Source organism: Phoxinus phoxinus, assembly GCF_949152265.1.
Source record: "Phoxinus phoxinus genome assembly, chromosome: 19".
Lineage (NCBI taxonomy): Eukaryota > Metazoa > Chordata > Actinopteri > Cypriniformes > Leuciscidae > Phoxinus > Phoxinus phoxinus.
The window spans coordinates 8,762,940-8,787,775 of NC_136894.1; the positions used below are offsets into that span (position 1 = coordinate 8,762,940).

At 36.1% G+C, this 24,836-nt stretch overlaps 2 protein-coding genes across 5 annotated transcripts; both read left to right on the forward strand.

The window, feature by feature from the left end:
• The first annotated feature begins 614 nt into the window (after positions 1-614).
• Positions 615-10,499, forward strand: mtdha (metadherin a). 4 transcript variants are annotated; one of them, XM_079591644.1, is made up of 12 exons: positions 615-1,157; positions 1,735-1,866; positions 3,412-3,496; positions 3,617-3,772; positions 3,919-3,966; positions 4,629-4,796; positions 5,127-5,207; positions 5,316-5,399; positions 5,868-5,989; positions 7,413-7,520; positions 8,031-8,145; positions 8,935-10,499. In XM_079591644.1, exons 1-12 carry the CDS (start codon positions 807-809, stop codon positions 9,000-9,002), a joined length of 1,518 nt encoding a protein of 505 aa, XP_079447770.1. In that variant the 5' UTR covers positions 615-806; the 3' UTR covers positions 9,003-10,499. The 4 variants fall into 4 exon arrangements, with proteins under 4 accessions (XP_079447770.1, XP_079447769.1, XP_079447771.1 ...); XM_079591643.1 differs by having other exon boundaries at positions 651-1,157; positions 1,732-1,866; XM_079591645.1 differs by having other exon boundaries at positions 717-1,157; positions 1,732-1,866; positions 3,620-3,772.
• Positions 10,500-12,362: 1,863 nt separating this feature from the next.
• On the forward strand, positions 12,363-22,566 carry laptm4b (lysosomal protein transmembrane 4 beta). The gene is made up of 7 exons (XM_079591762.1): positions 12,363-12,709; positions 13,477-13,594; positions 16,006-16,079; positions 16,273-16,395; positions 16,478-16,576; positions 17,264-17,359; positions 19,940-22,566. The coding sequence occupies exons 1-7, from the start codon at positions 12,614-12,616 to the stop codon at positions 20,012-20,014; spliced, it is 681 nt and encodes a 226-aa protein (XP_079447888.1). The 5' UTR covers positions 12,363-12,613; the 3' UTR covers positions 20,015-22,566.
• The last annotated feature ends 2,270 nt before the right edge of the window (positions 22,567-24,836 follow it).

Genomic DNA, 24,836 nt, shown 5'->3' on the forward strand with positions numbered 1-24,836 from the left:
GTGGCCAGCAGAATAAAGAAATTCATACAGGTTTGGAACAACTTGATTGTGAGGAAATTACACACACAAAAATTGGGTGAACTCAACTTGAACTTGAGTGGACTTTGATGGCACTTGTGTTCAGGGTTAAGAGAACCAAGAACCTGATCTTATTCAGAACCGGTTAAATATTTCACAATTGATTAATCGATTACAAATACTGTACAAAATTACATGTAAATCAAAGATATTTGTACAGAATTATAAGACTTTTGGTTCTGTAAATTGTATCTTGAAAGTGATTCCCCATAATATACTATTGAGAGTGTTTAGTCGGATTCCTGAATGAATGACTCGTTTGAGTCGGTTCTTTTTAATGAATCATAACCATTTATGAATCTATGAATTAGATTTATTTCACTTTTATGTATTTATTTTTGTTTTTTTTCTCCTGAAACCGGAAATTATCTCATAATTTGGCAATAGCCATAATTTAAAAGAAAAATATATACTTATTTAAAAAAAAAAAAGAAATCCGCAAAAGTAATAGTAGTTGAACTATGAAAGAACTCGTTCAGATAAACCAGAATCGGAACTAGAATATTTACATTCCCTTCTCTTTGATGTGCAACAATGCAGCGCCCTCATATGACGCCCAAAAGTGTTGTCTAGGTAGCCAGATCGATAGGTATTGAGACACAACTATCATGCAAGAAAGCAAGCAATTCTAAAGCCACTCCCTCCTGCCGTTCACTGACTCTCTCCCGCTGCCAGCAGCAGGAGCTCATTATTCGTCTCTTCGTGCGGTTCTTGTCCGCTTGCTTAAAATGGACCAGGACTGGCGAACTTTAGCCACACAGCGAGCCGAATACGTGTCCGACCGTATCCGCGGGCTGCTGTCCTCCGGCCTGGATTTCCTCCGAGCCGAGCTGGGAGTTGATCTGGGGATAAAGCCAGAGCAGTATCCGTCGTGGCTGATTCTGAGCACGGCTCTTGTCGGGCTGATTGTGCTGGTGGTGCTCGCGGCCTGTGGACGGAAGAAGCGCCGAGCGGTCCCTGTTACTGTGAGTCCCAGCACCGTCGCCGAGATCCCGGTCAAGACTGCCCTGCCACCGAAGACTGTGAAGACCGAGCCAAGCGAACCGAAGAAGAAGAACAAAAAGAAAGCATCCGACAAGGTAACGTTAACTAAGCGGCCTGTGATCGTGATTTCCTAGTGCTAATGGCTGTTATCTCAAAACCAAGACAACTGCCTTCCAAGACAGCTCTTTTGGACACTTATGTGACACCCACATGTAAGAGATAGATAGGCAGCTTATTAAGGTTTTGAGATGCAGTCCTATAAATCATACAACTTGTTAGAGATTAGCACGAGTAGCTGCTAACGTGCTAACCTGTCAAAACCGGTGAGAAACAGCTGTTGATGTATAAATCTTTTCCCCATCAAAATTATTTAATTGTAAATTGTTTATCGTCCCCTTTTAAGATTAAATGAACAAATCAGGCGTTGTTATTATATTACGAGTGTCGTGATATAAGAGACACGAAGGCGATAGAAGAGCCACGTAGCACTGTAGAGCTGACCGGTTAACTCACGCTTTCATAACTTTCGGTTTTGTTAAACACCACCTTTTGCAAGTCTAAAGCATATTGTGACAGTTTTCGTACCCTAAGGGGAGTTTTCAAGCACTGCCAGTTCATAGAGGAAGGAAATGTGGAGTTTGTTGGTTTGTAACTGTCATGTGCTCGCAGCAGAAGGCCCAGGCGAATGGACAGACAGTGGCTGAACCTCAGCAGGAAATCAAAGTCACCGAGGAGAAGAAGAAGAAACCCCCTCCTTCACCAGCACCAGCACCAGCACAGCCACAGCCACCTGCTGATACAAAGGTTGTTCCACCTAGTATTCATTCTGGTTTCATAGAGGAAGTGTATTAGTTTGTTTATATATTTGTAGTAACAATAACTGTAGTAGTATGTAATTGTAAGACATTTTGCAGCTACTTTAGTAAAGGGTGGTTTGCTCTGCAGCTCCTCTGAATAGCAAAACCTATTCTAAAACCTCTTGTTAGGAGATTTTTAATTTTTTTTGCTTGCATCATCAAACATAATTATGCAATGATTTATCTTTTGCAAATGTTTATACAGCACTTTGAGATAAAAAAAATCTTTATTTGCCTACATTTCATTTGATTATTAACCGATATAAGAAACTTGTGAACCTATGAATGTCCTTACTCCTGTTAAATGATTGAAATATTAACTTCTTGTGGGGTACATCAACTGTATATTTTTAATGTCATCCCATTCCCTCATTTCCCTGCACTACAGACTTGCATTCTGCTCACTGATCTCTGTTTACAAAACATTATAGATATATAATGTTATATATATGCTTGACATTAAGACCCGCCAACCTGGTAAATGCGGGTGGATTTCAGTAGTGGAGTGTAACGCCGTCACTCCTACTAGCCACTTTGGCGGGTTGAATTAATATAATTTTTTTTCAATGATTGGATGCTTGAATTTCTGCGTCGGATTGCGCCTAATTTTACTCATTCCCGCAGATTGTGCTCACACCCAAAGTGCACGCATACAAAGCCGCCTCCCAGTACTGAATTTAGTTATTTTTAGCTGCTTATTGAGCTTAAACCGTCAAATGCACACACAATAATTTCAAATGCCGTTTTTGGTGAGTAAACAGTCAGTTCTGTTTTAAGTCAACGCATATGTAACCGATCCGTGCGTCAGGTCTTAAAATGACAGCAGCCAAATATACCTGCTTCCAAGTTATGCGATAATATTAAAAATATCTATTTTCCCCATGTTATCGATGTCAAAATTGTTTCCAGTGAAAATGCTGAGTGGCTAGTAAATTTGGAAAACCACTAGCCACAGTAGCTGATATTATCCTTATAATCCCTGGATATTATCTATATTAGTTCACTCTTTCCACAGTGTCTCAAATCTATACACCCCTTCCAGCGCTTGTAAATATGACTTCGCTTGTTCATTCTTGTGCTCAGAACTTGTAAATGTTATTTCTAACTCCACTTCAAGGGCACATTAAAGCTACTTGTATAGGCCATTTCTGAAAGTATGTTTGACTCTTTTGCTCAGTAGTGCTCTGAACGTTTGCATCAGCCTTGGTTCAGTCTGTAAACAGTGATTGAGAGAGGTCGGGTGTCAGTATCGGGCTGTAATTTGATAATGCAGATACAGCAAATGTAGGGTACATCCAGAGGGGAAACTACGTACTTTGTCCCAAGGCCTCAAACTTTAGGCATAGTTTTTACAAGACCAAATAAGCTTTTTAAAATATCGTAATATGTCTGAAATGGCACTTTGTATCCGTAGTAAGTGTGAGAGTAAGAATATTCTTGCTTTCTGACTTGTCAGGAAGTTGTAAATGAGTTGTTTCTGGTTCCTATGTAGACCAAGAAAAACAAGAAGAAACCAAAACCAGAGGTGAAGCCAACCAAAGCTGTTTCCTCCACCGATGGCAAGGAACCCGAAGAAGGTATGAAACTAGGTTACCAAACTGTAGTGGCATCTTCACTTTTTCAGTATGAAAATTGTTTGTTAGTAATTAGACTCAGAAGTTGAAATGCTAAATATCTTGCTTATCTTGCTTGTTTAGCAGGTGCTTGGGAAACCAAGGTCAGTAATCGAGAGAAACGTCAGCAGCGCAAAAAGGAGAAGGGCCCTGGTGACAGCCCTGAAGCTGGAGATCATGCAAGCCAGAAGGTGGAGCAACCTGTGGTTACAGCCACAGCTGGCACCAAGAAGAACAAAGGTACGCCTTTCCTTTTGAGTCCTTTTTAGATTTTACTCGGCACATTTCTGTGCTGATGGCATTGAAGAAAATGTTAATACACAATGGCTTCCTTTAAGACGCAAAGTAGTTTGTCATTAGAGATCTCTTCCTTTGACTTATTGTAGAGTCATCACGTGCCAAGGCCGGGAAGGGTGATGTCATCACAGCCCCAGGTAAAAAAAAAAAAAAAAAACACGTTTAATTTACAGAATACAAAATCTGTGTTGTGTAGTAAAAAAAAATATTTAAATATGGTAAAATATTTAAAGAGAATATTATTGACTTTTATTGTCAACTAAAAGAATTTCCAGAATTGCTTTGAAAAGGCATGGATTCCATGTACCATTTTATTCAGAAATTATGCAATGATTAAAAATGTCATTGACAACGTTAATGTTACTAAAGATTTCTATTTCAAATAAATGCTGTTCTTTTGAACTTTAGTCATCAAATAATTCTGCAAAAAAAGTATAATGGTTTCCACCTAAAAAAAAGTGTTTTCAACATTGATGATCATTAAAATAAATTGTTGAGCACCAGATCATCTTCAGAAGGATATCTTAAGGATCATGTGACACTGAAAACATGAGAAATAATGCAAAAAAAAAAAAAAAAAAGAATTCAGCTTTGCCATCTCAGGAATACATTACATTTCAAAATATATTCAAAAAGAAACCGATTCAATTAAGTTGTAGTAATATATCAAAACATTATGGTTGTTACTGTATTTTTGATCAAATAAATGCATTATTTGTCGACATGAGACTTTTTTCAGAAACATTTTAGCAACATTGTCACTCGGAATATACCTTACAAATATCACTTTTTTCTTTAGTGACGTCTAACTGTAATGATGTGAACTCTGTTAACGGTGGAGGGTTGATGGAGGAGCCTGTGAAGTCAACACAAACAAGCGCTTTAAACAACGAGAAGTGGTCTACTGGGAGAAAGACCCTTGGGCAAAAGAACCGTGATAACTCCACCTGGAAAATAGAGCCAGAAGGTAATAGATCACAGTTGTTTATGACCCTGCCTTGAGTTTATAACAGTCACGGGTGAATTTGAGGGTTTGTAGCTTTCAGATAATTGTGACAGAGCTTGGAGTTTCTTCTTATCTGTAGAAAATGATTGTGGTAGTTCCAATAAATTCAAACCTTGGGGTTATTACACTTTACTTAATATTATATTAAGATGTTTAGCATAGTAACAACACCTTTATCACAGTACTTTATATTTTGCAAATGAGCAGTTCACTCAAATTAGTTTTTTTCCAAGTAATATTTTTAAATTTTACAGCCGCTGTGGATAAACATACTGTCTTATTATTTGTCAGGGGCATGGACTAGTTTGGATGGAAAAATGAAGGCAGAACCAAACTCTGTGAACTTAACAATGCTTCGACTGAACCCATCAGGTATGTGTAACCTTTTATTTTCACTAAGAGGACATTCTTGTAAGGAGCACATCATGTTGTCCTTGTCAGATGATGAAAAAAAATCATCTTTTCCCATGTGTTTTACAGGTGGAGAGACTCGGATTAAATCAAATATTGAAATAGGGAAATGGGACAATACACCCATCCCTGACAATGAATGGTCCAGCTCCAGTAAGAACACATATTTTTATACTCAGAAATGAGAGACTGTATTTTCTAGATTACATTTTAATACAAAATATCGGTTTGTGGTCGATAAGATTATTATTATTATTTTAAATCACTAAGGCTGCATTTATTTGATCCAAAATACATCTTCACATGATCCTTCAGAAATCATTCTAATATGCTGATTTGGTGCTCAAGAGACATTTATGATTATTATTAATGTTAAAAACAGTTGTGCTGCCTAATAGTTGTGTAGAAACTGTGATACATATTTTTTCAAGATACTTTGATGAATAGAAAGTTCAAAAGAACAGCATTAGAAATCTTATTTTAAAAAAGTATTTACTGACACTTGATGAATTCAACGTGTGTCCTTGCTGGGAAGAAAGAAAAAATTGACCCCAAACTTCTAAATGATGGTGTATATCATAAAGGAATATTAACATTTCCTGTGTCTCCGTGTGATTTCAGATGGTCTTTCCTCTGTGGACCCGAGCTCAGACTGGAACGCTCCAGCTGAGTTATGGGGGAATTATGAGCCCAAAGTTGATGCTCCTGCTTTGAAAGAGATTCCAGTTTCCAACCCACTTGTGGTATAAAAAACAATTATTATTATGGGGTGTGCAGTGAATATGTATCTGTAAAAATCTCAAAATTATTTGAATCTGTATTAGACAAAACCGGAAGTGGGTGGGGATTAGACGATGGATACCCGACTCGAGCGCGACGGGGCGGGTTCGGACCGATATTTAGAAATTATGTTCGGGTTCGGGTTGGGCTCGGTCACATCAGCGCGATAAGCCATTGAACATTTTAAATTTAAAACAGCTTATGTAGGTAGCCAATGTGCCTGATGCTTTGACTTTATGCAAACATTCTTTTTTGTGATTAAAATACATGTAAAATATTATCATAACATCAGCCTTCCTGTGTGCGGAAATTTGTTTATGTAGCCGTGACAACGAAACGCGTGCCTGTGTTAAGTGCGCTTGTTGCTCCGCGCTCATCTGTTGACATTTCCGAATGCCTTCCTACAGTTGCTTAATAAAAGCGGGCTTTCCACACAAACAAACGTACATGTGTCATTAAAAAAACATTTTTTTTTAACTGTCGGGCTCGGACATAAATATCTTTATGCCTGTCGGGCTCAGGTCGGGTTCGGTTACTGCTCTGTCGGATGCGGGCCGGGCTCGGACAGAAAAATTCGTCCCGATCCGCACTCTAATGGGGATTTAACCAGAAGCTAAAATTAATTGGGAAGACAGTTTAAAATCTAATTCTGCAGTGCGGTTGTGCTTCAGGCGAACCGAGGTCGATACCTGTTAAGAGATAATGCGGCTATTTTATTTCCGATCGTGCTATGCTTATTTAATTCATTTAAATGCACGTATTAAAGCTAGGGTTGGTAATCCTGTTCAGAAACATTTTTTTTTATACTGGGTGAAATGGTCCTTCCATTCTGATAGTAGTCAATACATTATGTGTTCAGAAAAAGGAATGAAAAAAATCTGACCTCTGTAGCAGCTGTAGGACAGTAAAAACTGGGGGGGGGCGCGTAGCTTTGGACGGAGCACTGACAGGAGGGGGCGGAGCTTAGAAGAGGTGCCACTTTCAAATCTGGCTAGCTCTCCAACATTACCTACTCTAGCTTTAAGTAGAAGAAAATGTGTATGATTCAGTATCTTAGTTGATATTACTCTCATCAAGCTCTGATTTCTGAGAGACGCACTGAGACCACAACACCGCTATTTAATTTGATTTAATTTAAACACATTCACTTCTTACACGCATGATGTTGCGTAGTGATTTTTGAGGTTTATGCATATATTATGCTATGCTCTCGCCTGTGATTCAGCAAACACAAGAAATTACTTTCTGCTGAATATTTTTTTTCTATTGTTTGGTTGAATTCATTATTCATTGTGAAGCCATTATCTGTGGCTTTCCTATTACGATTTGGGCACATCCCTAGTTATAATTTTAGTAGATTTTCTTACTAATGTTTGTTCGTTCTAGTTGCAGGAATCAAATGATGACAAGGACCAGGCAGATCCTGCAGGAAGTGGAAAATCTAAGAGACGAAAGAAAAAGAAGAGACCAGAGGAAGAAGGTTCAACCGCTGAGGTAAAAATCATGTTTTAATCAACCGAGAATCGACACATGATACCGTATTGATTTATCATGTGGCTATTCATAACCTCGCTCCTCTGTACCTCACCAACCTCCTTCATATTAACACACTCACCCGTACTCTTAGGTCGTCTTCTTCTATTCATCTTTACCTCCGGCTCGTTTGACCACTATGGGGTTCAGAGCCTTCAGTCGCTCTGCCCCTTGTCTCTGGAACTCTCTTCCACCAGACATCCGCACCATTCACTCACTTTCCATTTTTAAATCCCCCATTTTTAAAACACATCTTTTTAAACTGCCATATCCCAACTGATCTCTCTTTCTCCATCTTTGTTTCTAGTTATGCACCCTGATTGTATGCACTGTAATTATTGCTGTACTGTTTTATTATGTTTTGTGAGGTGACCTTATTATTATTATTATTATTATTACTACATGAACACTTAAAACGTTAACAGTTTGTGAATTGTGCATGACTGACCAAATAGTATGTTCCTCTTCAAGGTGACTCAAGAAGGTTCTGCTCCTGCAGAGAAGAGTGTGACTGTCAAGCTTCATCCTCCTCATGTCCCAAAGGATGAGGGATCCAAGCAAAACATCCCTCCACAGTCTTCTTCAAGTGAGTAAATCACAAATGAAGCGGTGAATCTAGTGAGAATGTTTAAAGAGGGCATATTAGGCTTTTTTTAGTATGTGATATCCCTGTTTACAAAGCACAAAGTCTATTCTAAAGGGAGGTATTCTCTATATCAGTAAACACCGTTTCTGAACTCCCTGAAACACCTTGAGTTTTCTTTCGGGAACATGTACGACATAATATTCCTCATTTAAATAATTTATCCAAGGCATACTGGGGAAAAAAACGGGTGAGACCCTAGTTGAGTTGTTCAAAGTATTGACCAATCATAACACACTGGTCCAGCTGACCAATCAGAGCACATTGCCCTTTTTGGCAGGAGGGGCTTCATAGAGACAGGATCTAAACGGAGCGTTACTGACAGATTGAAAAGAGGTCCTGCGACAATGTGAAATATGTAAAAAAAAAAAAAAAAATCCTTTTCATAAAAACACATTCTAGTAGACCCCAAAAACAGAATTAATACTTTGTAAAAGGGCATAATTAGTCCTCTTTACCATCAATATAATGTGTGAGGCAAATGCATTTGACCACATGGTCCAAAAGCCTGAAACCAGTATTGATGCTTTTTTTTATTATACATAAATTTCAGAATATTGTTTGCATGTCATTTATCCACACTTTTCTCGCCACAAAAAATGCATAAATAAAACTTTAAGTCCTAGATTTTCAGATTTAGCGTTGGGATGTTATATAATAACATTAATAATGTAGATAATCTTGCTGAAAATAATATATAATTGTTTTTCCCCGCCATTTTTGCTCCCACAGAGAAATCTGATCAGAATTGGGAACCCCCGAAGCAAGTTCAGAAGAAAAAGGCCAGGAGAGAAACATGAACTGTGAATAAAATCCAGTATAGCTTATGCAAATAGATTGTTTATGCAATAATTCCACAGTACCGAATTTTATACTGAAAAATTGACTGTGCTTTTAAAATAAAAATCCAAAATAGAAACAAAACTGAGTTTAAAGAACTCAGCCAAAAAAAAAAAGAAGAATGAAATGAAATGAAACGAATGAAAACTATAGAGTAAAGGTGAGCAGTCCGTGGGCTGGAACACTACTTATGTGCACTATTGCGCCACACTGAGGTTTGTTAATATCAGACATGCTTTCAGTGGAGCAAAACATTCATGATCATTATTTTCCAACAGATGCTAAATTGATTTTGAACTTGGAGGGTTGAAATCATTTGGGAAATTGACTTTCTTTTCATCTATTACTGTTCCTGTAGCACTTTGGTTCTGCTGAATTGCAGTTTCTGAAGTGTTGCAGTTCCTGTTCGAAGCCACAGAGAGGCGCTGTGAGCCCGCGTCTCCACCAGCAGTTCTTCTGTGAGGTGAATTACTGTAATCCTCTAGTCTAGATCGCTGTGGTGGAAAACCAGAGAACAGTTCTATTACAGAGAACCTTTTTTTTAATGCTAAACCTATTTTCTTAGAGCCTTTCTTCCGTCCTGAGTATATGTATTTTACCCATGTAACTGGGTATGTGGATCTTGGAGGTGTTTAGAGTTCCAACTCTTCCCTTTTTAATCAACTACTAGTTGACTCTAATGCTTTATTTCCTGCAAACTAAAGTAGAAAAAGCCACGCCATATGTATAGAACTATAAGGGCTTTTTTTATATGGTAAAACTCTTTGTAATTGCACTGTGCTGAAGGTTGTAAAATACCAAGTGTATTTACTTTTTTGTTTCTTGCACAATGTGAACATTACATTTCTGTTCATGTTTGTTTTGACTGAGTAAGTTAGTAGGTTTATGTGATTTTGATTGGGAAAGTTGATGATTATTAGCGCAGCTTTAATTCCACGACACTAAAACAGTATCAGGAATCTGTTGCCTTAATCTATACTTAATAGTGTACGCTTTCTGTTCTCTTCCTCATTTTCAAGTCTTTTTAGCAGGTTTGGCGTTACCTTTCCTTTCAGATTTGATTGATGTCAGTGTTGCACTTGCATGATCTTAACCATTTATATAGTGATGAACACCGTCCTGATTCTCTGTCCACTTGTGCAAGTACCACTCACTGTAAATAGGCTTTAATGAATGATGATGATGATGAATGGATGTGGGAGGGGGGGATAAAATGCTTATTCATATTTGGGTTGACTTAGTGGTGTTTTGCCCATGGTTGTTTTGTAAATTTCAGTAGATCATGTGTTTCTGAGGGACTCTGGTCTAGCATCGGATGCCTGCCTTAGTTTATCATTCTAGAGGTTTCTCAAACAATGTATTTCTACAAATTTATGGATTTAAGAATGATCATGTTTACTTAAGTCAATGCAATATTTCTATGTTGATTTGTTAAATAAAAGAAGATTGCTATTTCATCTTATTGAGCTGCTGATTTGTTAAATAAAATGCCGTTTGGGCTCGGGAGTTTTTCCTATATAGTATTAAACCCTAAAGTGTAATTATTTTATATTATAATGAAAGAATGTTATATAGTTTAGAAGTATCCAATCTGCTTAAAAAACCACACCGCAAAGTCATAATATTTTCATGCAGACTTGCAGTTAGTCATTTTATTTGAATAATTATCAGCCTTTTCCTAATCCATCTTTAGACTGCAAACACGGCACATTGTGTCTTTATTTATCCATCAATATTTAGGGTCACAACATTTCTAATGTCAAGTTTACACTGTTTTGCTGCATTGCAAGCACAGGAATTTAAAGCTACACTAACTTTTTTTTGGTCAAAATTGTTAAAATGAGATAATACATCAATCCTTTCAAAACATGTCTTAACCTGATTAATTATGGTAATATTATAAAGGTATATATTTAGACCTGAGGGAAAGTTTTTTGTGGAAATTTACACTTTACATCTTAATATTTTTATGGTAACTGATGCTTTTTTTTTTTTTTTGATGAATAGGAAGTTCAAAAGAACAGCATTTATTGGGGAAAAAATGTTTGAAACATTATAAATGTCTTTACTATTACTTTTGAGCAATTTAAAGTGTCCTTGCTGAATTAGAGTATTATTTTCGTTACAAATATTTTTACTGACCCCAAACTTTTCAATGGTAGTCACAATTTTATTTTAAAAAAAACTTGTAACTACAACAAATATAGCTAAATAAACAAAAACAAATTAATAAACAAACACAACAAAACTGTTTACCTAAAGGCTAAAGAACAATTAAACAATCAGGGGATAATATATATATATATTGTAAAATTTGAAGATATTTGTACATTGGAACTTTTGCGAGTACTGCAAAAGTTCCAATTCCAGATGAACCAGTGAACCCTTCACTCTTAATACAGCCACCATGTTGATTTGTTGCTGTTAAACTTTCTTACTTTGGCTGAGAGCTGTAAATCCCCTGATGCGGTGATGAAGCTGCCGCCCACAGAGGCTTAGCGGGCGGACACACACACACACACTCACTGGTATGGGCCATCTGCTCTCCTCCTCTGTCACGTAGAGCATGCCCTGTCCTCATCAACACTGAATCCCTTCATATAATCCCACTGGAGATTATCAACACTTTTGTAAGCAAGAGGGGAATAATTCTGCATCCGAAGACATGTTTGCTCCAGTATTTACTTGCGTTTCTCATATCCATGTGTATCACCTGTCATTATAGGGATGGTTCTGTCACTAAACGGTTTAAATGTAGGTGTATGTCGATCACAAATGCAAAAAAAAACTAAAGAATCGTTTATCCAACCACGTTTAGGCAAAGAGCAAACGGAGACGTGCTGGAGTATGCAGTTAAATCAGAGATTATATATCATATTCTTCATGTTGGAGCAAGTTTTTTTATTTTATTTTTATTAAATGTTCGGCCTATAACAGTAAAATAGCTAATATGAAATATTATTACAATTTAAAATAATTGTTTTCTATCTGAATATATTTTAGCAAACATTCATTCTAATTTTCTGATTATATATAATTATCAATGTTGAAAACAGTTGTGCTGCTTAATATTTTTGTGGATTTTTTTTTCACGATTCATTGATGAATAGAAAGTTCAAGAAAGTTAGCTGAAAACCTGTAATAGGTTCCACTGTGACAACTTTCCCCATGTGGAATGACAATATTGTTGTCAGAAAAGGTCAAATAATGCATAACTGTTTCTTCCCAAATGTTTTACATCATCTTTCTCACACAACACAAAAATAAACCCAAATTTTGACTTCCCGGCGTGACGTCTGCAGTCAAGTGACTGGTCTGGAATAGCGAATTGCACCAGAGGGCCCTTGACGTCACACCAAATCCCCCTCTGGTCACGTGGTGCTGAGATGAGCTGGATTAATGCAGCGGTAGGGAACAAACGGGACGGGACGGGAAACGGAAACAACACCGGATTTAACTGCGACGGTGAGCTGTAGCGGTAAAAAAAGAAAATCCATCGAATTATATAAAAACAAATCTATAATATAAGCTAAAGACACATGCACTAGTCGTGCAGTTTTTGGACGGAAATATGATGATTTCGCCGTGGGACAGATGGTACTCGACCAGCTGCTGCCTGTGTTGTCATGTACGGACGGGCACCATTATCCTGGGCATCTGGTATATGGTGAGTCAAGACGACTTATTTTAAATAACATTATATGTAACGGTTTAATAACATTTTATAACCAGCATAAACTATTTTTGTTAGTAAATATTTGCAGAATTCTAATTGAAAGTTTTTTCTAAAATTATTTAAAATGGTCGTTCGAAATTACCTAGATTCTTGATAATTCTTGATGTTCAAAATTCTGCACGCACATTTATGATTCATATAAATAAAATGTGAAAGACAAAATCTGAGGAGAATTAAATAATTGAACAAATGATTGTTTAACAACGCGTAATTGCTCCTATGATGTCGTGCTTTCTCCTAGTTGAGACTTGTTTTAGAAATTAGAGCTTCGTGTATAGAAAAATTAACCTTGATCTTATGCTTGAAACTGTAACTTAAGAAAGTTGTCTTATCGAACTGTGTCCAAAGACCTAAATGTAGGAGATACTAATAAACAGTGGAATATTCTGGTCACCTCCAGTTTCTTCTGGATTGCAAGAAACAACAGAATTCATTAACCTAAAAACTACAGTGACGTTTATTGACACAGTCAGACAGGAAAATGCTTCCACAGACAAAACATTATCAGAGACAATGAGTGAGGATAAAGGAAATGTGTGTGACAGATTAATTACATTTTCAATATAAATGTCCTTCATGTAGGCTAGAGCTAATGGCATAATATGATTGATTGGTCTGCAAAGTCAAACAGCACTGATATATATGAATATATTAAAACATGAATATATATGTATTATATTATACTCTGTCCTTTTCAGCTCATCAATGCAGTGGTTTTGTTAATCCTGCTGTCGGCTCTCAATGACCCAGTCCAGTACCACTACCACCTCACCAGCTCTGAACTCGGCACGGATTTGGACGTCATGGACAATGCAAGTACGTTTGAGACATTTAATCTCCCATAGTTATTCAATTCCAGTATGAACAAACAGATCAGCATCAACTTTTTAAGTTCAGCAAGAGCTCAAAGACTGCTATCGTATTTCCTGGTGGTATCAGCACTGCTATAGATTCTGCCTCTGGTGACTTTGATTAAAACGGACTCTCATCAGCAGGATTCAAACTATGATTCCCTGTAATTGGTTTGGGCTGCTTTGCATCTGGCCTCTGTTATATGAAGCCTGTTTTGTAATTGGCGCTGAAGTAGACAGTGTACGGTTGAGTGTACTTTAACATATGGAGGGGATTATGTGGAGGGAGCTATTTCAAAGACCAGCACCAGTGCTCTCAATTTACTTGCAGTACTGAGAGCTCGAGCATCTCAAATTAATTTTATAGTTGCGGTGTCTCATTCAGAAGTGTCAGAGATTAGAAAAACGGTAATATTAGCCGTTGACTGAACTGAATATTTAAAGAGGCCATATTACTTCCTTTTACAAAGTCTTGATTTTGTTTTTGGGGTCTACTAGAATAGCTTTTCCTGCTTGCATGTTCAAAAAACACCTTATTTTTCACATATTTCATAGAATCCTGTAGAATTCAACCAGTCAGATGACCACTACGAAACTTCCGAAGTGTTTCCCATTTTGTGTGCCTTATTCATCCGTGACGTCACGCCTGAGGCTGAGAAGAAACGCTCTGTTTAGTTCATGTCTCTATGAAACCCCTCCTTCCAAAAAGCGCAATGTGCTCTGATTGGTTAGCTGGACCAGTGTGTTGTGATTGGTCAACCACTTCGAGTGTGTTTCGTAAATGTCCCTTACCATAACCGCGAGTTTCAACACACTACTAACGCAACTCAACCAGGCCTCACCCCTCTTTTGTGTATGCCTTAGGTAGGAATTATTTAAATGAGGAATATTATGACATGTTCGTTCCCGGGAGAAAACTCAAGACCACAATGGAGGCGTTTCAGGGAGTTCAGAAACAGTGCGCACTGATATAGAGAATAACTCCCTTTGGAGTGGACTTTGTGCTTTGCAATTTTGCAGACCTTTTTCATACTCAAACAGCAACATTAAACACACACTAAAGAAAGTTGAAAATGTAAAAAAGTGTAATAGGTCCTCTTTAATGTTCAACGATAATATAAGACATTCCCTAAAAAAGGCCATGAATCTCCTTGTTGCCAGTGAGTTAAAAGTCTTCCTTCTAGAAACTAAAGAAGTTAGTGTATGTGCTTATACTAGGCTGTATTATTATCTATAAAACTTGTATTTCTACAATAACATGAGAAATGCTTGTGTTTTGGAGAGAATGAGTGTCTGGTGGTTGTTTTGGCTAATTCAGCACTATAGATAGTAGGTTGGGTAACCAGTTCATGAGTGCGTGTGATGTCTTGTGAGCACTAGGCTGAACTACTGAAATTTTAACTCAGGCAGGCAATGTGACTGGCTCATATTTCAGTCTCTAGCCTTTTCTGATAAATTAGTAATTTTGTTCATAAATTAATCATTTAGAATGTCAGCATGAGCATTCATGGTCAGAGTGGTTTACCAACAGATTATTGAAATGGTGTATAATTATAATAATTGTAATTAATAAAATTCATTACAATTTTCGTATTTTCCTAAAAATGTCAATGCATAAATAACATTTATTACAATTTACATAGATCTAATTCAGTGCATGTCATTGAAATTTCAATGCATATTAACAAAATGTACTATAATTTACATAGATGTAATTTCCGGATGTTTATAGCTCTGCAGTGACACTAATTTTCTGATCTGATTAACAGTCTCAATTTACATTTTATTTCATTTGCAAAGTCTACTTCATTCAGTTTAGTCTGATTTGTATTTTATTTGGTTTACCTGGCTAAATCTATATTTGAGTTAATGTCGAATCGAGTTCATTTTTGATTAGATATACATAATTTTGAGTTTATTTTTAATTAGATGTATATCATTTTGAGTTCATTTTTGATTAGATGTACATCATTTTGAGTTATTTTTTGATTAGATATATCTTGTATTATATGAACTGATAATTTGAACCGTACAAGGAGGTAATCTCTAACTTTGCATTACTATAATATTTACGTTTAATCAACATGTGCACAATGAAAATGAAAAAAAATTCAAAACCTAATTTGGTAAACCAAGTTTTTTTTTTTGTGAGCTCAGTAGAAACTCGGCTAAAAGGATGAAATTCGCTGGACAGGAAAATAATGTTTAGTGAAATTCTTCTCGTATTAATCAATCTTGGGATTTTTAGGTTTGATTTCAGATTGAAATTGAAAAATCGTTCTTCCTATATCTTTACCCAATCCTAGAGGGTATATATTGGCCATTAAACTCAATGTTCCTTGTGCAGATCTGATGTCGTTTGTCTTTCCTCCACAGACATGTGTATCGCTGCTGCAATCTCATTGCTGATGATTATGATTTGTGGAATGGCAACCTACGGTGCATATAAGGTTTGACTATTTACTTATTAAAGTTCTCCCATAATTTACTCACCATTATGTTGCTCCAAACCCATAAGACTTTCTTTCTTGCATTGAATACAAACATTAGGATCGTTTGAATCTCATTCTGATTTCTGCTAAAATGGTTCGAAAAAAATGTTGTAATGAGTTGTAAAATGATTTATTTTTTTCTATTTTTCAGCAACATGCTGCATGGATCATTCCTTTCTTCTGCTACCAGATCTTTGACTTTGCTCTTAACACACTGGTAGCAATAAGTGTTGTTGTTTACCCCAACACTATACAGGACTATCTTCAGCAGTTGGTAAGGATCTTATGACTTTGAGTTTTTGATATTGCAAATTATCATTATTTTCGTGACTCGATGTGTCATTATGTTTTAACAGCCTGGGACCTTTCCATACAAAGAAGACTTGATGTCCACAAACAACATGTGCCTAGTATTAGCAGTGCTTCTCTTTGTTGGATGCATCTTAGCCTTTAAGGTAATGCGAAACAACTGTCCTTTCCCTTCGTTGTGATCTGCCAGTTCATTTTCGGTTCACTATAGCTAGATGTGGTGCACTGTAAGATGATGACTAGTGAACCTGACTGCTTCAGACGAACACTGTGTTGTCCTTCTAGAAGCCTGACTTTTCCAGAAGACTTCAGATGTGATACAAATCGCTTTATGACAGCCTGCGCGCATTAGAGAGAGGCAGATTACTCTTCTGGGATAAACACAGTGTGCTAAAATTAACCTCTTAGCTTGCCTCCCCGTGCTGTTGTATGCATGATGGTCTAATAGGTTGTTTATTGCATTGTGGTTTTGACCAATGGTTTAATTTCTTGAAAATTAAAAGCAGATATTTGGTCAACAATTTTTAGATTAGTAGGCACTGTATTCATTTTGCAATTCCTCACATTTAACAGCATATAGTGGAGGTTATGATTAAAATAATTAATTTTAATTATTCAAATTAATTCATTAAAAGAAAGAAAGAAAGAAAGAAAGAAAGGTTACCAGTTTTTGCACATTAAATATAGGGAAGAAATCGTTATTTATGTTATTTATCCCATATGCTCTTGTTATATTTTCTGTATCTGTGGCTCACTATTTTTATTGCTAAGCCATATGCGCATGATTTATGATGGTGTTTTATTTAGCATCAACGGCTGTTCTTTCTCTTTAGGCTTACCTTATTGCCTGTGTCTGGAACTGCTACAGATACGTCAGTGGAAGAAGCACTACAGAGGTCCTGGTTTATGTCACCACAAATGACACTACAGTAAGACAAGGGTTTATTTAATGGAGTCTTGTTTCTTTACATTCACATTTGCAGATGTTTCCATAATGAACACGCATAATCTACCGTTCAAAAGTTTGGGGTTGGTGACACTTTTACTCTGCAAAGATGCATCGAATTGATCAAAAGTGGCAGTAAATACTCTAAATATTAGATTTCTATTTCAAATAAATGTTGTTCTTTTTAACTTTCTATTCAAGAATACTGAGAAGTGTTTCGTGGTTTCCACAAAAATATTAAGCAGCACAACTGTATTCAACATTAATAATAATAATATTAATATTTCACAGTTTTAATCAGATAAATGTAGCATATGAGATTTTTCAAAAATCTAAAAAAATCTTGTGACTCAAAACTTTTGAGTGGTAGGTGAATTAGGGATGGGTTAGTTTGATTATTCCGATTCCATTTAAAAAATCCAATTCCTTATTAATTCCATTAATGATTCTTTTGGTGCATTTGAGGAGGCACCAAATTATTGATCCCAGCTTTATTATTACCATATGTAACTATATGAGGTTTATATTTTTATAAACAAAATATTGGATAAAAACAATGTTATTTTGGTAACATCTAAATTACATAAAAATGAAAAATTAAATAAATAATTGTCTTCTGAATGTGTATATTTAATATTTGTTTTGATTCAGCTTTTTTTTAAATTATACCTAAATAGCTTTTTTTTTTAAACGAACTAATAAAAGGACAAAAGCACATATCAAAATGACTAAAACATAAACTAAAATTAACATGAAAGCTAATTCAAAATATTAATAAAACTGAAACAACACTTAAGTCATTCGTTCACAAATCATGCTACACTAGTCATGCTGCATATTTGTCAGCAAAAAAAATTTAAATGGTCATGAACAATTAACACAAATAAATAAAATCTCTCAGTTCCTGATCCTACACGTAATTCAGTCATCAGAAACAGTCACGTAGCCTGCTATAGTTTATCTTTCGCACAGCTGTCGGGGATGTTCTGATGTGCATCCCAGCAGGATCATGAATGATGACGCTCTCCTCATGCCCTCAGTATTGTTGAGTCAGTGTTTATGGAGGGCATTAGAGAGGGCACTGCTGTGCTTCTAATCCAGTACTGTCTGCCAGAAGAAATCCTGTCTTACTGCCGCTGTCTATCTGTCCTGCTGCTCTGTTGACCCTCACAGCCCTCCAGTCACTGACAACTCACATATACCAAGAGTTACATTTAATGCATTTGACAGACGCTTTTATCTAAAGTGACTTTCGGTGCATTCAAAATATACATTTTATCTGTATCTATGTATGTATGTATGTATGCAATTAAGTATACAAATATTAGTATTTTTTGGGGGTGGGTGATGATCGGACTAATTGGATTGCCCGGGTCACTCAGCTGAATTCCACTGATGACCTTCCAGCATAATGAGTGGTCAGATGCTTTAAAAAGAGACGGAAAGAATAGAAATAAAAGGCCATTGAGAAGCATAGGGCTTTTTCACTATTCAGCTGCTGGACGTTACATAACTGTCCACACTTGTTTGGTTCATTTGAAATCCGCTCGGTTGACGCATTCCAGCCATCCTGACAAGGTGCGAACGCGATCCCCTCAGGGCATTCATGGCCATGTTACTACATACATATTTTGGTTGGTCTTTCTATATAGGGAGGATGAACTTTTCTCTGCAGTGAAACGGGTGAACGAGACCCTCTTTTCTTTAGTTTTATGTGTGACTCGGCCGTGGTTTACAAATGACTAGCTAAGCAACAGGAGACAGTAGAGAGAAAAGAGATAAGAAGATAAAGGTGAAAGGGGTTTTGGGCATGAGGAAAGCAGGATTCGAACCTGCATTTTCCACATGAGCACCATATCTCTATGGCTATTTTCAGAATACATACTACTGTGCTACTTTTACTATTTCTTCAGTATATATTATGTATACTACATACAGTATGCAATATAGATATTGTGGCTACAAATGAATGAACTTGTTAACATGGCCACAAATGTGGTATTTTGGTGCCTTAATTTAGTTCAATCATGATTTAATGGGAACAAATTAAGTCGCGGAAAACTAATTCTATATGCGGGGCTCTGTACAGATGACCTACTGCATTTGCCAAAATATGCATAAACATGTGTATTCCACAACGCAATGCTCTCCACTACCATGTCCAATGTGACAAAATTAACCAGAAGTAATATCAAACATAAGATCTTGAACTTCTTTCTTGACTCATGCAAGTTGATTTGATGTTTTAATCCAAACATGTAATTTTCAAGATTAAATATGATAGTTGTATACTCTTTAAAACCTTTTATTTAGCATAATGTGCTGTTTCACATACTAATTCAGCAGTTTAGTATAAACCGCACATTATTCAGTTAGAAGCAAGCTAATGTTCAACGCAAACATTGCTAACGTGTCTTTAGCATGTGTGCTAACTGCTACAGCTCAAATTGATTGTTTTCGTTTTTTGTGTCATGATTCGTCTAAGAATACAGCATACAAAAGAAATGGGGAAACATGTTATATAAGGAAAGCATGTACTAATATGTTACTGTGTTAATTTTAGGTACTACTTCCACCCTACGAAGAGGCGATCGCCATTCCACCGAAGGATCCCCCTCCCCAGTACGTTTCGGCTTGAGAATCGCACCGCTTTCTTACTACGCTGCCCCCAAACCTTCTCCAAAGAAACAATCTCTTGTCACAATAGCCCATTCCGTTGCCCCCGGTCTCCTGTTTGTCGCTGTGTGACGCAAGTCTCCTCTCTGGAGGCAGCCGTATGACTTTGTGACGCCCTTCCCTCGACAAGGCTACCCAGCTGTCCTGGCAACCCAATGCTGTGTGTCAGCTCCAATCTGAATTGCACTTTCGGCGATTATGTGTGGCACTGGCCTTTTTAATACTGTGAACTTCTCAGTAGTGTTGTCGTCTACTGATATACCTGAGATTTGAATGCAGCGTGCATGATGAACACGGGGGTTACGTAAGAGCACTTTTCAAATGGGAATTACCTAGAAATGTACTGAATGTAAGAAGCCGGCATTTTCACTTTAATTTCGTTGTACTGTACGAAATGAAAGAAATTTGAACTCTGGTTCAGAATATAACTAAATTAGTTGTAAAAAAAAAAATGTAACGAGCAATGCTACACAATTTTATCTAACAAAAGTGAAATCTTTCAAGTCTTCCTTTATACACAATGCAATAATTTGTTAATTTAGTCTTTAGACATTACTTAGATGTCGCAAGGACCAGTTGTTCCTGCTGTGAACAGTTACAAAGCTCTATACACTTAATATACGCGATGATTCTGATTTAGATGTCAAGTAGATCTGAAACATTTTAATGATTCTGTTGACTGTGTTTCATGCATCGTGGGGATCTGACTTCTACGGAGACCCTTAATTTGCATTCGCTTAAAAAAAATGTGCAAACTCAAAATAAAAAACGTGCGTTCGCTTAAAATGTTTGCAAACTCAAAATAAAAAAACGTGCGTTCGCTTGCAAAATGGTTGCGATCTCCAAAAAAACGTGCGTTCGCCTGCAAAATTGTGTTCTCAAACTTTGCTAAAATTTAGAACCGCAAAGGTTTTTCAAACGAATGCAAAGTTTCTCGGGGGAACGCAAAACTTCTGCCTTTAGGGGCTCTGTCTGTACACACCAGATTAAAGGACTTGTCACACGTCTTTAAAAGAAAAACAGAAAAAATCTAGGTTTGGTCACATTTACTGTTTCAATAGGAATCCACACGATTGTAAGGGCGAAAGATTTTCCTTCAGATTTAAATTGGTAATGCGAATTTGCCGCGTGGATGAACAGAAAGCTACTTGGTTTCAAAGCGACTTCTGTGTGAGCTGTGTTTCAAGCATCGCTACACTATTTGACAATAGTCAATGGACCTTTTGCTCAACAAAAAAAATGTCGGTAATGTGGCCACGTTTACTGTGAGGCACTTAGAATGTAAGTGAATTGGGCCATACGTAAATATTAAAAATACTATTTCAATAGTAGAACAATGCGTGTTACTATGATTTTAGAATGTGATTATATCCAATTTTACTACTTCTTTGCCATGACATGTAATGCCTAAAATGCTAAATTGACACAAGTTTTAACAGAAATATTAATGTAAGTGCTTTCATAAAATTAGAAGCTTCACATTTCTGCTTTTAAATCTTCCAAAAATTTGGCCCCATTCACTTCCATTGTAAGTGCCTTGATTTAATCAACAATATGCCACAAATGTTGTCGATGGATCTAAACGTTCATTGAACCAGGACAGTGCTCAAGTGAATACATTTAGGACAGTGCTCAAGTGAATACATTTAGGACAGTGCTCAAGTGAATAAATGAGAATTATTGTCATTTGTTGAAGTTACATCCTCCTGTTTAGAGAAGTAGTATAACTTTTCTGTCATTATCACTAGGTTACAAATCTGTGGCTGCAGACTGCAATGTTTTTGCACATTTGAATATTATTTATTCATGTTATTGTCTGTGAATGGTGTTAATCAGTAATTGTGACAAATTAAAAGTAAATTACGTTACTGCCGACAGTAGATTAGCACCTAGCTCAGTTTCATGGCATCTCCCCCAGTCGTCTCCAAGCTTCTGTTATTGGGAACATTTTTCATTTTTATATACAGTGGCTATGCAAGGGTATTTTGTAACATGTATCCATAGTACTTACATTTAATCATCATGGTAACAATAGGTATAGCGCATTAATGCGTATTGGGTATTAATACGCATTAATAAACGTATTAGAGATTGATAGATATAAACATTTCCTTTCATTGATCTAAGCGTAGACTTTCACATTTATTCAGCATCTCAGATTCAGCTTCAAGCAAGCAATGTTTTTCACGAATCAATCAATAATTTCAAAGTATTCTGTGTATTTGGAATTTTGCTTTTGGTATCAAATGTGACCTGTACATTTTAATTATTGTCATGATATTCCTCATGAAAATGAAACGGTTAGCAATGAATATCACAAAAATGAATTCTCAGAAACCCAGAATAATGTTTGTCAGTAGGTAGATGACTGTGAGTGTTTGTCTTTGTCTTGTTACCATCCTGTATTGGGCTGACACTGGCTTATGTCTTATTCATAAACAATAAAATATTACAGTAATGTGTCATTATGGCTGTGTATCTCTTTATTACGCAGGTGAATAAAGATAAATTGTTAAAAAACAAGTATACAGTATTGATTATATTATTCATTTATTAGTGGCCAGTATTATTGGTTTGATAACGTTTACCTTTGCATGATCAGAGGAGAAAGATTCACATACTTTCCTTTCTGAATGAGCAGAACTATGTCAGGGGTTTAGCAGTTACTGTGCCGCAAGAATTTACAATACATACACTTCATCCACTGACCTATTTTTGATGTTCAGATTCCAAGGATACTGTCCAGTGATGCTTTAGATTAGAATATAAAACAAAAAACAAAGCATGCATGATGTCTTTTCCGAAATAGGATCACTCCAGTTCCCTATTTATCCTTTTCATTTTTGCAAGCTCACTGAACACGCTCATATTTATCTGTGTGGGTATTTAAGAATTAGACTTCAAAACTGAGTCTGAGGCCACGTGACTGAGGAAACTAGGGCAATCACTTCACTGAAGACTGAAGAGCTTCTGATGTTTTCTCTGCTCAAGCGCTTTAGGCCTGTCAAGAGTTTTATTTTGGTCTGAAAATCATTAGGAAAAAAGTATGTCGTTGCAACATCATGTTTCTAATGCCTCGGCCTCAATGTCAAGGGCTGTATTCATCATCGGGGAATATGTAAACCATTTAAATGTGAAATAAACTTAAATAACATAATAGACTAAAATTAAAATAAAATGAGGAATGTAGCCAATCAAATATTTTACTTTAAATCTTTAAAGGACAAATACTAATTCTCATTTTATATAATATAGCCTAATCTTATGGGGAAAACATCATGCGGAAACTGCAGTGGCAATTTAAAATGCCGTTACCTAAATCTACTCTAGACATGCCATTCAGAATCATTTTAAGATTGCAGAACATAATTAAATTAAATATCAACAATTTTCGTACAACATAAATTTTTAAAGGCATAGATGTATATTCTGATGCACCCCAAGTTCTGATAAAAGATTAAACTGAAGATAAAATGCATTGGATTGCGCCCTCTAATGGTAAAATTATGTCATGTGTAAATTGTAGCAATGTTTTTGTGTGGGCTCAAAATGTACAATAATTGAGAATATTGATTCTCAAATTGCACAATAAATAAATACACATGGCTTATTGATAAAAACTGATGAGTTGATTCTCAGTGAAACTGTCAAATTCTTCACTATTTCTAAACATTCTTTCATTGTGGGAGTCACATGCACGTTAGGTTATCACATGAATCACATTCAAAAGGATTAATTTTATTTATCAAAATCTCTGAGACATACATGTAGCCTATTCCATAACTATCTGAAATTAAATGTTTGTAATGTCTGCCGAATTGGTAAATGGCCTGCCATTGAAATGCAATACGAATCACATTCATACCAATCAAGTTTGGAATCATATGGACTATGGAGTTTGCCTGGCACAATCACTACCATTTTTCAGCAACTACAGCAGTCCATTTGTATTTATACAGTACATACATTTTTTTTAAATGTGACAAAACATAATAGTGTGTAAAAATGAACAATCTACCTTGAATTTTCAGTTTACATGTAACAATTCTACAAAAAAATGTACTGTATAAATACAAATGTTCTTTTTGTGTAGTACAAAATCCAACTTTTCCAAGTGTTATACCTGTTAAAATCATCTAAAAATCTCAGTGATTCATAAGAGCATTCAATGAGACTTGTAAAGTGTAGAAAGGAGTCAAGGTCAGCAAAAAACATTTCTAAATTATATAAAAATTTAATAACTAGGTTTTGAAGCATGAATTAAATGTTTTGGGTGAGTTACATTTTGCAGACATACAGTTCTGATGTATCAGCAAACATTTGGGTAACAATTGCGCTTATAATTTAGAGAACGTTAAGACGGTTTTGAAAAATGTGCCAAAGCGACTAAGAACAACTGTAAATTACAGGTTTAATAGCCAATTTGATTTGGATTCACCGTACGACTAGAGATAAAATAGATTCTTTTAACACCCGATTCACCTTCTGCAGTGGAACAAGTTGAATTCAGTTTTCAGTATATGAGTGTATAAATAATTTTTCCAGCTAATAAGAAAAAACTATGACTCTTAGGACATGGGAAAAATAAACCTATTCCAAAACGCATGACCATTTAATAAACAAAACCATGAATAACGGAATCATAGCGAGTAAACAAAAAAAGTGGGATGAATATCCCATTTCTCAACGTTATCAAAGTTGAAAAAATCTGTCTCTCATGCAGTTTCATTAAACACATCAAACCTGAACGAGAGCGGAGACTAAAATAACCCCAAAAAACACAA